Consider the following 15,740-nt stretch of genomic DNA (forward strand, 5'->3'; position numbering starts at 1 on the left):
TGTTTAAGTTGCTGGAAGCTCTTCAAATCTGTGCTTTCCCCACTTGCATCAGACTTCTGGGGGGGAAGGGGAGTCAAGGTGCAAGAAGCTGTAGTGGTCCATTTCCTTTGCAATCCAGTATTTGTCCGTTCAGAAGCTAGGTCAAGGCAGGGGAAAGGGCAGCTCTCCCAATGACGATGGACTCCACCTCCCATCAACCCCAGCCACCACAGTCAATAGGGGAAGAGGGAGGGCTCAGCGGAAGAGCATCTGCTTTGCATGCAAAAGGTCCCTGGTTCAATCCCCAGCATCGCCAGATAGGGCATGAATGTCCGCGGTCGGAAACCTTGGGAGAGCGGCTGTCACTCAGTGTAGACAATACTGAGCTAGACGGACCAATGGTCTGACTCAGTAAAAGGCAGTTTCCTATGTCCTTAAGTTAGGCACTGGCAGGCCCAATGAAAGTTGTAGTCCAACAGTATCTGGAAGAGCCTCAGGTTCCCATTCCTGGTTACCTTCCAGACTTATGGATGTGTGGGAGGCATCGGTGCGCCCTCGCACAGAAGAACCAAAGTAGAGAGGCCAGTTAGCTTTAAACTGGAGCGTGGCAGCGGCTGAATGAAAAAGTGTCTCCTACTGCGTGAAGTCCCCAAAGCTGCAATCCTCTTCCTCCTCCAAATTGTTGGAAGGTGGAGATTCTCTGGCCTTTTCTGGCTTTGAGGCACCCGGCAATCTTTCTCTTTTCCAAACTACCACACAGAAATCCGTACCGATCCAGGGTAAACTGAGACATTTGGGATTATAGCGCAGCTCGGCGGCGGCAAGTTGGCACACACCCCCTTTTTCTTTCAGTGGAGATCGGTTGCTTCTGCCCAACGGTGGCAGATCACACCTAGCCGCGGGCTGCTGAGTTGCCGCCTGGGTTTAGCTAGCCACAGGATAAAAGGTGGCGGTGGGCGGCTTCTTAGAACACCCCCTCTCCGCGCGCTCACAGTGTGAAATTTCGCAGGCCACACCCTCCTCCATCCAGCCGCACATAATCGGGGTCTCCCCTGGGGGAAAACGGAGCGGCGCGTCTTGCCGCCCCCGCCTGCCTCCAAACTGAGAGATAATGTGTCCCGATTGCTCCCAAAGCACCTCGCCCACCTCCAGCGCTGCGCGTTCAGAGAGCGGCGGCACAGCCCTCGCTCTGCCACCCCTTCCCGGCCAATGCCTTCGTTAGCGGGAGCCCCACGTGCCCGCCGAGCGCAACCTGGCGACGCAGCCCCTCCCCCCCGCGCGCCTGCGCCACGAGCGGAGAAAGAAGACCCGCGTCCAGAGCATCCGTTGGAAGAGTTGGCCGGGAGTTCGCGCCCTCGGAGAAGCTTAGTTCCGGGCGGGGGCGGCCTCCTTCTCTTAAACTCCCAGCCCAGAGTTTGGGGATTGTCTTAAGGAAGTGCCGGAAGGAGGAGAAAGGCACCACAATAACGGTCGTGGATGGAGCGGCGGCGGCGGCAGTTCTTTTCTTTGGAGAATAAAAAATAAAAGGTGCCGGGGCTAAAACTAGCCTTGATCCGAAGCGCGGGATAAGTAAATGGGCTGCTGGAGTGGACTCCCGAGAGAAAGAGATGCGCCCTGCCCGCGATAAGAGACACACCCCGTCCTTTATTAGAAGTCTTTTTAACGGCGTCGGCTTCCCGCTGAAAACAGGCTTCGGCGCCGAGCCCACGAGGCGTAAGGCTGCATTTTGAGGCGGAGTTCGTGGTTCAAACGGTGCCGGGGAAAGCCCGACCACGTGCTTAGAGTCACAAGGTGAAAACGGCCTGGGGAACAGGAGGACTACTTCGAGGGGTTGGAGAAGCGGCGGTTGAGATTGCCAGAGATGTACAGCCGGATTGCGGGCGGGTTTACTCGGTAGTAAGGCGCACTACCCTAGGTGGGAATTTGCTCCTAGGTAGGCTTGCAGCCTTGGCGGACCCTGCGATGCCCTCCTGCCCTTTCCCGGCGTTGGAAGCGGCTTTAACTTCGGCGACCTCTTTTAGACCAACCGCTGCTGCCGCCGCCTCACTTCCCGCAAGCCTCGCAACCGCTTCGGGGAGTTCTGGGGCTGCGCTGGCTGCCACGGATCGCGCTGCCTCCGGCCAAAGGGCAAGAGCAACTCGAAGCCAGCCCGCCTGGAGGGTAACCCGAGGGAGCTCGAGGATGGTGGGCCATCGGGGGGCGCTGCGGTAGGGCGCACCGCCCGTCGGGCAGAGGAAGGATGGCGTGCCGCGGGCTCTGCTGCTGCTCTCCGCCCAGCCTGGGGGCCTTCAAGGAGGATAACGCCCGCTTCCTCCTCCTGGCCGTCCTGATCATCTTGTACCTGCTGTGCGGGGCTGCCATCTTCTCCGCCCTCGAGCACCCCACGGAGCGAGAAACCCAGGAGAAGTGGCTGGCGAGGTTTGAAAACTTCTCCCAGAGGTTCAACCTCACGCCGGCAGAGCTGCAGGAACTCCTGTGCGAGTACGAGAGCGCATACCTGGTCGGCGTCCGGATGAATACCTTGCGGCGCCCTCGATGGGATTTCTCAGGGGCTTTTTACTTCGTGGCCACAGTGGTCTCCACGATAGGTAAGTGGTGAAAAAAGGCCACCAAATCTCGGCCTTTCTCCTCCCTGTCCCCAGAATGGACAGCTCTGAGGCCACATGCTAGTATTTTCTGACTTGAAAAAGTGTTGTCATGTACAGAACTGGAGGGTAGGGAAGTGTGAACCACACCTGTATACTTTGCTGTAGGTAGCTGTGATGGATGGTTAACATACATGACATACAGCTATTCTCAAATACATGCATGCGTGATTGCCATGTGTGATAATCCATATGCCTGGGGTTTTATGCTTAGAAAAGCATCTAGCTTTCATCTCCCTAGGGCAAACTCATGCTTGCTTTGGGAAATCTGATTTTAACATGGAGGGGGGGACTGCCTTCAAGTCGATCCTGACTTATGGCTACCCTATGAATAGGGTCTTCATGGTAAGCGGTATTTAGAGGGGGTTCACCATTATCCCCATTGAATTACATCGTAATAGAAGTCAATTTTCCAGTAACCATGCTCTATGCTCTGGTATGGTCTATACCAGCTATACTTTTGCTTTTTCTTCTATCTTTCTAAAATACCAACAAGTGCATCAAGCCTTTTCTCCCTGTATTAAAGTACATTGGAAATGACGGGTTTACACAAAGTTAGAAATACCTTCCACACAACACCTTTATATTGTCTTCAGTATTTAAAGTTGCCGTTTCACTAAGTATGATCAGTTTTCATTGTTGGTTTGGTTTTGCCTTCTTGGAGGGAGTTCAGTTAATTTTCCTAGAGATGTCAAACCTATGAAAGAGCCATCAACAAACACTCAGCTGGGGGGGGGACAGTTACATGAGAGGTGAATTTGTTCAAATGTTTTAGACTATATTTTATTGCCACATTGGATTTTATATTGTTGTGATCATATGTTGGGATTACATATGGTGAGGGGGTGGGATATAAATCCAAAACAATACATTTCTCATCCCAGTATGTTTGAAAATATTTTTCCTTGACAAGCCATGTCACAATATAACCAGCTTTGGTGTCATCAGAACTGATGAGGCTCTGTAATAACAGAGTGTAGCAGAAGCAGTTGGCTTTTAAAGTGTCCCAGTTGTGCAGCTCTCTGCTTTTAACAGTGAGCTCAACAAGTTGTTTCATATGCAGTGCACATTTTCTTTCATGGCTTGGATTTACAGCCTGATTTGCGTAAGAGATGTCTTCAAGACCTCCCACTTAGGCTACTGAAGCGTTAGGGGTGTTAGGGGTGTTTCTTACTCAAGCTTTTTGCTCTTTCTGCATGGGGGGGTATAATGTACCTATTGGCTAGATTCAGTTTAGAAAGTGAATTAGATGAACTTGTTGGGGGGATAGCTGTATCAACGGCTACTAGCCATGAAAAACTGGGACCTGTGACAAAAGGCAATTTGGAGTGGTCCTGTTCAGGATGCCATCTCTCCAAGCCCCTTTCAAGGACACTCCATTCCCTCCATCCCCATTTCCTCCCACTACAGCATTGTATGCCCATTGAGCATACTCAGCCCTCATTAGATTATTTTTTCCCTTAGGTGGTTTTTTCCCCTATATTTTTTTTAAAAAAAAAATCTGAAAACCTCTGCATTTCCCTGAGCCTGCTGCTACCTCCCTCTTGTGTATGAATTGTGCCATTTTGGCTTGGAGAATGAGCTCACTATTAGCTTATAGAAAGGGTAGGGGGCATGAGTCCCTCTCAGAATTGCTGGACTATACATCATCCCTCCATTAGCCATGCTGGCTGGGGCTGATGCAAGTTATAATGCACAACATCTGGAGGGCGACAGGGTATCCCTATTCCTGCTTTAAATTCTGTTGTCGTTATATGCCTTCAAGTCGATTATGACTTACAGCAACCCTATGAATCAGCAACCTCCAACAGCATCTGTCGTGAACCACCCTGTTCAGATCTTGTAAGTTCAGGTCTGTGGCTTCCTTTATGGCATCAAACCATCTCTTGTTTGGCCTTCCTCTTTTTCTACTCCCTTCTGTTTTCCCCAGCATTATTGTCTTTTCTAGTTTTATGTAGGATGACTAAACTGAACCTCCTGTTTCAGAGGCAGTATGCCACTGTCTGAGGGGGTGGGGCCTATAGCAGGGGGGTCTGTTGCCTTCAAGCTGGGGGGGCTCCCTGGACACACCTGACTGGCCAGTGAGGAAATCAGGATGCAGGATTAGATGGACCTTTGATCAAGCAGGGCTCTTCCTAGGAACCTTAGAAGCTGCCTTATACCGAGTCAGATCGTTGGTCCATCTAGCTCAGAACTGTCAATGCCGACTTGTGGAGGCTCTTTCAGGCACGGGACATTCCTAGTCCTACTTAGAAATGTGAGGAATTGAACCTGGGGACCTTTTGCAGGGAAAGCATGTGCTCTGCTACTGAGCTTTTTATGTTCTTGGAAAGCTGAATAGCAGCACCATTTATCTTCCTACGTGTGAGAGAGGTTGAACAGTATTGGGAAGGGACATGGCTGAATTGTAAAACACCGAGAGACGACCCCATTTGAAATCCTGGAGAGCCGCCACCAGTTAATATAGACAATACTGAGCTAAACGGGCCGTTGTTTGCCTTATCATAGAATCGTAGAGTTGGAAGGGGCCTGTCAGGCCATCGAGTCCACCCTCCTGCTCAATGCAGAAATCCAAATTAAATCATACCTGACAGGTGGCTGTCCAGCTGCCTCTTGAATGCCTCCAGTGTTGGAGAGCCCACCACCTCCCTAGGCAATTGGTTCCATTGTTTTACTGCTGTAACAGTTAGGAAGTTTTTCCTGATGTTCAGCTGAAATCTGGCTTCCTGTAACTTGAGCCCATTGTTCTGTGTCCTGCACTCTGGGATGATCGAGAAGAGATCCTGGCCCTCCTCTGTGTGGCAACCTTCCAAGTACTTGAAAGTGTTATCATATCTCCCCTCAGTCTTCTCAAGGCTAACCATGCCCAGTTCTTTCAGTCTCTCCTCATAGGGCTTTGTTTCCAGTCCCCTGATCATCCTTGTTGCCCTCCTCTGAACTCGTTCCAGTTTCTCTGCATCGTTGGTAAGGTGCGGTGTCCAGAGCAGGACGCAGTACTCAAGATGAGGCCTAGCCAGTGCTGAATAGAGGGGAACCAATACTTATGCAATTTGGAAACAATACTTCTGTTAATGCAACCTAAAATAGCATTTGCCTTTTTTGCAGCCGCATCACACTGTTGACTCATATTCAGCTTGTGATCAACGACAATTCCAAGATCCTTCTCACTTGTCATATTGCTGAGCCAAGTATCCCCCATCTTATGACTGTGCATTTGGTTTCTTTTTCCTAAGTGTAGAACTTTGCATTTATCCCTGTTGAATTTCATTCTGTTGTTTTCAGCCCAATGCTCCAGCCTGTCAAGATTCCTTTGAATTTTGTTTCTGTCTTCCAAGGTATTAGCTATCCCTCCCGATTTTGTATCATCTGCATTCCCTGCACCCCGTCATCCAAGTCATTAATAAAAATGTTGAAGAGCACTGGACCCAGGACTGAGTCCTGCTGTACCCCACTCATTATCTCCCCCCAGTTTGAGAAGGAGCCATTGGTAAGCACTCTTTGAGTACGATTCTGTAGCCAACTGTGGATCCACCTGATAGTTGTTCCATCCAGCCCACATTATTAGGTATAAGGCAGCTTCCTATGTTCCTGTGCTTTTTAGTGTCACTCATGGAAATGGATGCGCATGTGTTGATTGACAGGGAAACATCTGGAGAGGTCTTCAGGTGTCACTTAGATGGACTTAACTAAGGCTAATCCTTCTGAGTTTTTGCAGTGGGCCTACTGAGCCAACTTCTTCCTTCTCACCTCATCAGCATTGCCCTACATCAGCGGCTGCTGCTCCCAGTCTGAGACATTTTAGGATCACACACAAGCTTTGGGGTGCTACTACAAACAGCTCGTACAGCCAGGTGATGGTCCCCATGGTTGCTGGCAAAGAGATGAGCTGAGTTGTTGAACAATTAAAAAAAAAAGACTAGCTCTGTTTTAGAAGACAATCCTAGATGCAAGATGGGGAAAGCAACAAGCACACTGAAATGAAGCATTTAGATACATTTTTAAAATGCCAGACAGGGATGTAATATATTTCCAGCCTGAGCCATTTCAGTGAAATTGGCCTTGTGGTACTTCATTTCCTGTATTGAATGGCCAGTGCTGAATGATGGCCTCACTGGAATATTGCTTTGCAGAAACTCGTGGTTAATGCTGACCCTCTGTAGATTGCATTTGCATGTTTAGAATACTTTTCTGAGTTGGTTGCTGGACATAAACCCTTTTTATGTGGGCCACGGTGGATGTTACATACAGGTATGTCTGTAATTACCTTTTTTTTGTCAACTGAAAAGCAGCATTAAAAGGCTGCAAATTTGATCCTAGCTCTAGTAGGTAGATCTGTGTGTGTGTGTGTGTGTGTGTGTGTGTGTGTGTGTGTGTGTGTGTGTGTGTGTGTGTGTGTGTGTGTGTGTGTGTGTGTGTGTGTGTGTGTGTGTGTGTGTGTGTGTGTGTGTGTGTGTGTGTGTGTGTGTGTGTGTGTGTGTGTGTGTGTGTGTGTGTGTGTGTGTGTGTGTGTGTGTGTGTGTGTGTGTGTGTGTGTGTGTGTGTGTGTGTGTGTGTGTGTGTGTGTGTGTGTGTGTGTGTGTGTGTGTGTGTGTGTGTGTAACCTTTCCTCACCTTTGCTCAACTCTCCTTTTCTCCTTTCCTTCCCATATCTCCAATCAGATGTACATACGCACCATTCCAAAGTGCATGTAATTTATTGAAAAGCATACATAGATTTTTATTTTATTCCAGCATTTTCTAATGCTAGCTGCCCAACCAGTTAGATGTGCACACAGTGTAACTGTGCAGACACTGTGCTCATGTTGTTGTTGTTCCTATTATTACTGTTGTTATTATTATCATTATCATTATTATCATCCACCCTTCTTCACCAGCGGGTCCCAAGGCAAGGTACACCAATTTAAAATTCGGTATTAAAAACAGTTAAAACAAATTACAATCACAGGAATGGAGTGTATCCTGAAAACACATCTCAGGTGTCAAAGATCAACGTAAAGAGGCACATCATATATATGTGTATTCAAGTTCACAACTTTTCATCCAGCAAAATCCAGCAGCCCACTCAGAACCACTGTGCTTCTAAACTTGCTTGATAAAATGATCAACAGCAGAGAGTGAGAGTGAGAGAGAGGCAAATCATGACACTGAAAACTGTATAGTGAAGGAATTAGGCCCAGAAATGAACTGGACAGAGGTAAAGTGTTTTTGAGACATACAGGTATTATAAGAAACTCAACTTAAGATGTGCATACCATTATATATATCAATAGTAGAAGAAAGGACTTGCAGAGATAAGCCAGAGGTGGCTACTGCTTATTTTCTTACCCAGCCACCACTGCTCCCAGGCATTTATTTCCCCATGATTTGTGTTGTTGTCTGCATAACTGTGCATAATAAATAATGAACAGGAAAACAATGGAGTAATTATGAGATTGAACGCACTAACAGGTGAAGATGGCTGTTCAGTGATCCCCTAACATTGATGTAGCTCATGGTTTATTGAGCCAGGAACAAGGGCCGTGCTCCCATGTTTCTCCTTCCCCTCACATGCCAGCTTCAGCGCTTCTATCATGGTTACTTTTCACCACAGCTTCGTACTGCATCTGAACCAGGATTTAATCGAGAACGCCAAACCAGAAAGCAAAATGTAGATGAGATCCTGGTTTTATAAAGCATGGTTTTAAAGCTGGGATTGTTACGTCCAAATCGTCATACTTAGTAGGACTGCCCCATTTAAGTGATCATTGAACTGCTCCTTGCAATTTTAAATTAGTTCCAAGACTTGGTCTGAAGGTGCATGCTGTAGTAATCTTTCTTGGAGCTACATGGGGCTGACCTGGCTAGTGCCTGGATTGGAGACCAACTGGGAAACCTATATATACTGACGAGTTCTATGGAAGAAAGACAGACTATAACTGAAATTGTTCAACAACTTAATCCAAAGTAGCCACACCAAAGTTGGTTGAAACACTAGAACAGCCTACCCCAACCTGCTGCTTTCAAGATGTTTGGACTGCAGCATCCACCATCCTTGGCCACTGGCCATGCTGGTTCAGGCTGATGGGAGATGGCATTCAAAAGATCTGGAGTGCACAAGATTAGGAAAGACTACTCTAGAATAAATGGGTTATCTGTTGTGGCTCTCCACCCCAATCTTAAACAGTTATTATAAGGGCTGCTAATGTCTGGCTTTACTTCAATCTACCTTAAAAAAATTTTAGAACATAAAGCTTGTTACCTGCTGCTACTTTTGAATTTATTTTTCTTGGGAATGTGTTAGTTGTTGGTTTATCTGTTGCGGTGTCTTCTGCACTCTATGCAGCTATGAGCTGAAAATCAATAGACTTGAAGATCTTCAGAAGAAACATGGACCAAATGTTCTCAATAATAAGTAGTTTTCCAGGAACAGGCTTCCTTAAGACATGTTTCTATTAATAGTAAATTTTTCTTAGTCCCTAATACATCTTAGTGTAGGAGGAGGCTGTTGCCTCTTAACTAATTTACAGTTTATTTACTGGAGAACAGACGAAACAAAGTCAGAAATTTGTCAGAACATCCACCAGAAAACGATTGAGCCGCTGCTAGGCTTCTGATTAGCCAAGCCCCAAATTGGACTATTGATATAATTTAGTTATGGGCAAGAGCTATTAATTATTATGAAACGTAAGCCTTTTGAGCAGAGAGACAAGAAGCTATAATAATGAAAAATATCCTCCTTAGCATATTTAAGATGGTAAGAGCTTAAAAATAATCTTTCTGGATCAGACCAAATGCCTATCTAGTTCAGCATCCTGTTTCCTGCAGTGACAAACTAGTTGGTTATGGAAAGCCCACAAAGCAGAATATGAGCACATAAACACACTCCTGCTTGTGTTTCTCAGCAACTGGTAGTCAGGCATACGGTCTCTGACGTTTATTCGCCACCTTTCCCAATGACATAAGAACATAAAAGAGTACTGCTGGATAAGGTCAAAGGCCCATGTAGTCCAGCATCCTGTTCACACAGTGGCCAACCAGTTGTTCCTGGGAAGCCCACAAGTAGGGCATGAGTGCAGTACCCCTCTTCCACTCATGATCCATAGCAACTGATATTTAGAGGGAGACCACCTCCGACACTGGAAGTAGCACATAGTCATCATGACTGTTACTGTTATCTATCAATCTCCTTCTACATTTGTCCCAAGACAATGTACAAAATATAATAAAAACAGCGAAAAAGTTACAAAACAGCACCAAAAAAACCCAGAAGATGGAATTTAAAACAGTACAAAATGGACACTTAATGACCTAGGAAAGCTATTGCTGGCCTTTGTTCTCCATGAAGCTTCATTCGGCTACCCACTATAAATTAAATGCTAAATGAGCAGGGCAAAGCAGCTGCAAAACCAAGCCCACGTTTGTGTGTATATATAGGATTTAGCTACAGTATACACATGCGTCTGATGAATTCAGCTTTCTCCCGTGAAAGCTTATGCTGCAGAGTTTATTGTGCCATTGGAGTTCTTCTGGAATTTATTTATTTATTTGATTTATATACACCTTATATTGCAACAGAAATCTCTACGCGGTTTACATACCCCAGTGAAAATAATCAATATAAAAAAATACAAATCTATGTTCAAAACCCACCAATACTGCTATTTTATTACTATTAATTCCACAATTTCAATAACATAATTAAGCATTAAATATCTCTGAACAAGGTACATAAATAAAACAACTTAAAACCACAAAAGCAATCATATAAAAACCATCAAATACATCAAGATAAAACAACAAAATGCAACACAATTATAGTATATATCATCATAAAATTCACATTACAAAATGACACACACCTCATAATAAAGTAATCAAAATCGTTCGCATTCACACTACACAAAACTAATGTAAACATCTCCCCTCCACCATACATAGTCATTCAACATTCATACTCTTACCGCCAACCACATTATTTCATCCACACAGTTCTGGCTTCTCTAAAACACTCAAAATGTTCAACTAACCAATAATCAAATTCAGGAAAATGAGTCCACTGAATAAAACAATTCAGTAGCAGCAGAAAAGCATGAGACAGCATTCATTCCCACCTCATCTCTCACCTGGAGCAATGCAAACACCCCACCTCTCACCTAGGGAAATTAAGCCCTTCCCCATCAACAGCCTCTCACCCTGTAGGGGGTTTGGCATAGCCACCAGCTGACCTGTTATTCATAAGCTCACAGGGAGCATCCCAGGCAATCGGACAAAAGTAAATGAAAATAATCATTACAGAAACACACAGATCAGGACTGAGGTACATAAATCTAGTTTCACAGAGAAAGATGGAAAAAAGATCTAGTTTCAGAAAAAGATGGAACAACAATAGAACAAAAAAGTTTCAGCCAGGTGCTATAATGGGGGGGGGGATTGGCAGCATGCCTCCCTCTCCCCCTCCACCCTCCTGGTAAGCCCTGGCCTCAGCTTCCCCGGCATCCAGCTGTTTCTTTACCCTTCATGATGAGAGGGGAGCTGTTGTCCACAGCAGCTTTGGAGCCCAGGTGCTGCAACAGGGAGGGGGGCATTGGCAGCACAGAATCCCTCTCATTCTCTCCTCATGAGCCCTGGCCTACAGTATTAGCTGCAGTTTCATCCTGTGTCCACAGCCTTATTTTAAATCACATAGTCATCTTACTTCATGATGGCCACCCAGAAAAACTTTGTATATGCACAGGCCCTCACTGGCACCAAATAGACACTGCCCAAGGCTACTGCCTTGGGCTTCTGCATCTAAATAATCCTCTTGCTGGGCCACATCTCTGAGAGCTACAGATGGAAACAATTCTGCCTGCAAGCAGGCAGGCAAAAGCCAATGGGTGCAGCAGATGGTTACCAAGGTGCCTCTCAGCCCTTGGGCTTGTGCAGTTAAATATCCTCTTGCTGGGCCACAGCCCTGAGAGCTACAGGTGGAAACAACTCTGCCTGCAAGCAGACTGACAAACAGGCAGGGAGACATAAACAGGTAGGTGCTCAGAGGGTGCAGCAGATGGTTGCCAGGGTTCCTCATGTGCATGTATGAAATGTGTAAAGCAGGTGTGGGGAATCTTTGGTCTTCCAGATGTTGCTGAAATACAACTCCCATCATCCCTAGTCATTGGCCATGCTTGTTGGGTTCAGCAACAACTGGAGGGCCAAAGGGTCCCTGCTCCTGGTGCAGAGCTTGTCCAGAGAACAGTTTTGTTATAGTGTTGAACTGGAAGCAGGAGGACAAGTGTTGTCAAAACCAAAAAAAGGTACCAACTAGCCCAAGGGTTACAGCATAGCTGCAGGCTTGGAATCATTGACCTTGTTAGTGCAGTGTTTGTTCTAGCAGGGAATCCATATTGTGCCTTGCATGTACTGGGTGACCTCTCCTTCCACTTCCATGTCTAATCTGAAAGAAGGATGTGCATGTTGTTAATCCCCCATGGAGTCCCTGCATCAAGCAATCACATGTTTTCTCGCCATTTTTCTGAATCATCCAAGGTGACTCTTGGTGTGATTGGGAGTGGGATTCAGAAGGTAGTCTTGCACTGAGTGATGAGAAGATTGACACCACTTCTGAAAAGGAAGAGAACCAGGAAAGTTAGTTAAAATACTTGTTTTAAGAATGTCAGCCATTGTGGAACGGTCTGTGCAGTTGGGCATCTACTGATTTTATTCTTGCTTGTATAGCGTTTTTTAATATTCTTTCAGTCTGGTGATGTAGGAACCAAGGCTGAGAAAAAGTGATTTTGCAAAAGGTGTTGTACATGGCAGAGGTTGGATGAGTTCTGGGCTATCTGACTCAAGTCTAGTTTTCTGCCCATAAACTAGATCATGCTGCTGGTTTGCCCTCCTACTCCCATTTTCTAGTTGTTTTTGTTGTTTTAAGTTAATTTTAAATTTTAATTTTTAAAAGTAAAATCTGCAGCAAGAATCCCCATTTGTGATATGAGAAATTAAGAAAAGCCTGTTGGATCAGGTCAATGGCCCATCTAGTCCAGGATCCTGTTCTTACGATGGCCATCCACATGCCCATGGGAAGCCTGTGAGCAGAACCTGAACACAAGAGCCCTCTCCCCTCCTGCAGTTTCCAGCAACTTAGTATCCAGAAGCATACTGCTTCAGATAGTGAAGGCAGAGCATAGTCATCATGGCTTAGTAGCCATTGATAGCAATATCCTCAGTGTATTGTCTAGTCGTCTTTTAAAGCCACCTAAGTTGGTGGCCATCACAGCCTCCTTTGGGAGGGAATTCCACAGTTCAGTATCATAACTCGATTGGTGTGACCACAAGATCTGGGAGTGAGGGGCACAAGATTGGCTGCTGCTGATGGACTGTATATTAAAACCATTATAACAGAATGAACTGCACACACTCGGAGAAAATTTTCATTTATTTCATTATAAAAAAATCAGTTACTTATGTGTAATTAATAAAACCATTATAAACGGTGAATAACAGTTTTGTTAACACCATATGGGTAATTTTGATTTTTTGATAATTAAATAAATATGAAAATATCTATGAAATGGGTTACTGTTGAAAGAGCAACTCCATTGCTGTTTCTTAACAGAAACGTGAGAGAACCAAATTCCAATGAAAAAATATTTTTTTTCGGTAGTTCCATTCCAACAGTTTGCCATTAAGGCAAGTATGGAGAACTTGTGACCCTCCAGATGTTGCTGGATGACAGCTCCCATCTTCCCTGATCATTAGCCATGCTGACTTGGGCTGATGAGAGTTGGAGTCCAACGATATCTAGACGGCTCCATTCCTGCATTAGGGCTAGAATCCAACATGGGTTTAAACATGTTTAAACCCATTGGCTTGGCTCCTAAGATAAGTTTGATCCTAATAATGTTCCATCCTCTCCTCTGCAGCTATCTGTGCCCCCTGAAAAACCTCTCTGGAAGGGGGGGGTCATGAAGATGAGGCATAGGAGGCCACTGGGGGAGAAGGGAATCATCCAAAATTGAGCTTAAATCCTAAAATAAGATAAATTAACTTAAAGAAGTTCATAGAAGAAATACTTCCTATCCCCTGTGCCTCCCAGTTGCCCTCCCACATTGTTCAAGAGCCCCCCCCGAGAGACTTTTGGGAGGATTGCATTGTGAGGGGAGGGCAGGAAGCCTTCCTTATGTGAACTATTTTAACTATCTTATAATCTGAGTCACTGAAATCTGTGTGGGGAAGAGCCATAGCTCAGTAATAGAGCATCTGGGTTCCAGGTTCAATCCATGTCTGAAACCCTGGAGAGCCACTACTAGTCATTGTGGGCACTACTGAGCTAAATAGACCAGTGATATGATTCAGTTTTGCTAATGTGCTTAAGCTTGGTCATTAACTCTGTGTCTCAGAAGTGTGGAATCTGCCTTATAGTAATCACATTTCCAAAATTACATTCTAGTAAGATCCCTATATAATTGAGTGATGCTCTTTTATACTGAGTCTACCACTCTAAGCAATGTTTTCATACACCTCCTCTAAAAGTATCCTACAAAATTGGACAGAAGAACTTTCTCTCATTTTTAAGAAAAATATTTATGGCACTGATACTATAAAGGCACAATCTAGCTAAAATTTAGCACTTTTACATCCTGTTTATTTCAGCAGGAGAGTTAAACATGTACATGATTTGCATGTTGAGTGCTTACCATTGAGACCTAAATATGCACCCTTGAACAAAGTCCTTTTTCTTCATCAGGTGCCAAAAATACCTCTTCAAATTTTGTGCCTTCCATGTGTCTCTTTCTGATTTGAAAAAATGAAATAAAAGTCTCCTAAGAAGCATTTGATGGCAAATTTCCACAAGTTTTTGTTTTTGACATCAAAACATTTTTCCATGGTATACGGAAGTGGCTTATCTAACTAGCGTAATGCACACATGGGGTGGGGGGCACTTCCTGGTTCCATTTGCTTTGCACCAGTTGAGAAAGATAACAAATACTAGTGATGGGGAATTGTCAGTTTATACTAATATTCTTTGCCCCTTCCATTGTCATTGAACAACACCCTACATGCGATATAATTCTTTAGTTTCTGTCAATTTGAAAATGTAGTTTATTTATGTGGAAAGCAGAACAGATCCAGAGCTTCTGAGAATTATAATATGCTTCTGAAATAAATTGTACGGAAGTGCCATGCTCTCTAAACTGCAGATTTGGCTCTTAAAAGCCACATATAGAGAAACAGGCCTGCAGTGATTCCCACCTGGGTCCACAAGCAAAGTTGAGCCCCCAGCATGAAAGGGCTGTGTGATACAAAGGCCCAAAGACCTTTTATTCACAGATTAATGCAGTTAGACATCTATTATGTCTGCAAGTGTACATAGCAGCTGTGTTTGTTTTTGTTTCCCCCTGTGGACAAATAACAAAAAGATCTGGATGCAGCTACTCTTCTAGATTCCCATCATCTAGGAATATTGTGCAAAATCAACCTTTGCCAGCCTGGTGCCCTCCAGATGTTTTGGACTACAATTTCAATCAGCCCAAACCAGCACCTGGTTGTGGTACATGAAGCAACCTAGATAAAAAGCAGGGATGAACAACCTGGCACCCAAGGGCTGCTGCATGTGGGCAGCCTAATTTCATGCGGGTGGTAAGGAGGGAGGAAAGCAATGAGGAAAGTGGGTGACAGAAAGAGAGACAAAAGGGGTGGCCCACCCACTTTTGGCTCCAGCTGCGTGCCCCCTGACAGATTAACCCCAAGGAAACACAGCTGTCAACAGAAAGTAAGTTTGCCACACCTGATATGTACAGAATTGTGCTGGGATAATCATATGAGGATGCCTTTTATTTTTTTGGCTGTGAATAGCTATGCATTGTTTTATTCCAGTTTGGTTAGAGATGCTGGCCTGGATGTATTGCACATTACTTTGGAATCCTGCATAAAGGAAACATGCTGCCCAGTCCTAGGTACATTTATGTGGAAATCAGCTCTAATAAATTCAAGCCTGACAGGACCTGCTGCCACCCTAAGCCTTCAGTTGTGGATTTACCTGACTGTTGTAGTTGTAGGTGGCCATTTTAATTTCCCACAATTCCCCCCTCCAATGTAGTTACTTATTGTGAACATATTTTTAAAGATAAGATTTAAATTAAGAATAAATTATTT

General features: G+C 44.9%; 1 protein-coding gene across 1 annotated transcript in view; it reads left to right on the plus strand.

Moving 5' to 3' along the window:
* Window positions 1-1,232: 1,232 nt before the first annotated feature.
* KCNK13 (potassium two pore domain channel subfamily K member 13) overlaps window positions 1,233-15,740 on the plus strand; it is an 89,275-nt gene continuing 74,767 nt past the window's right edge. The window contains exon 1 of the mRNA XM_061611943.1: window positions 1,233-2,567. Within this exon, the coding sequence (XP_061467927.1) occupies window positions 2,219-2,567 (349 nt within the window). The 5' untranslated portion in view covers window positions 1,233-2,218. The remainder of the gene's footprint in view (window positions 2,568-15,740) is intronic.

The sequence above is a fragment of the Rhineura floridana genome, chromosome 2, assembly GCF_030035675.1.
Source record: "Rhineura floridana isolate rRhiFlo1 chromosome 2, rRhiFlo1.hap2, whole genome shotgun sequence".
Lineage (NCBI taxonomy): Eukaryota > Metazoa > Chordata > Lepidosauria > Squamata > Rhineuridae > Rhineura > Rhineura floridana.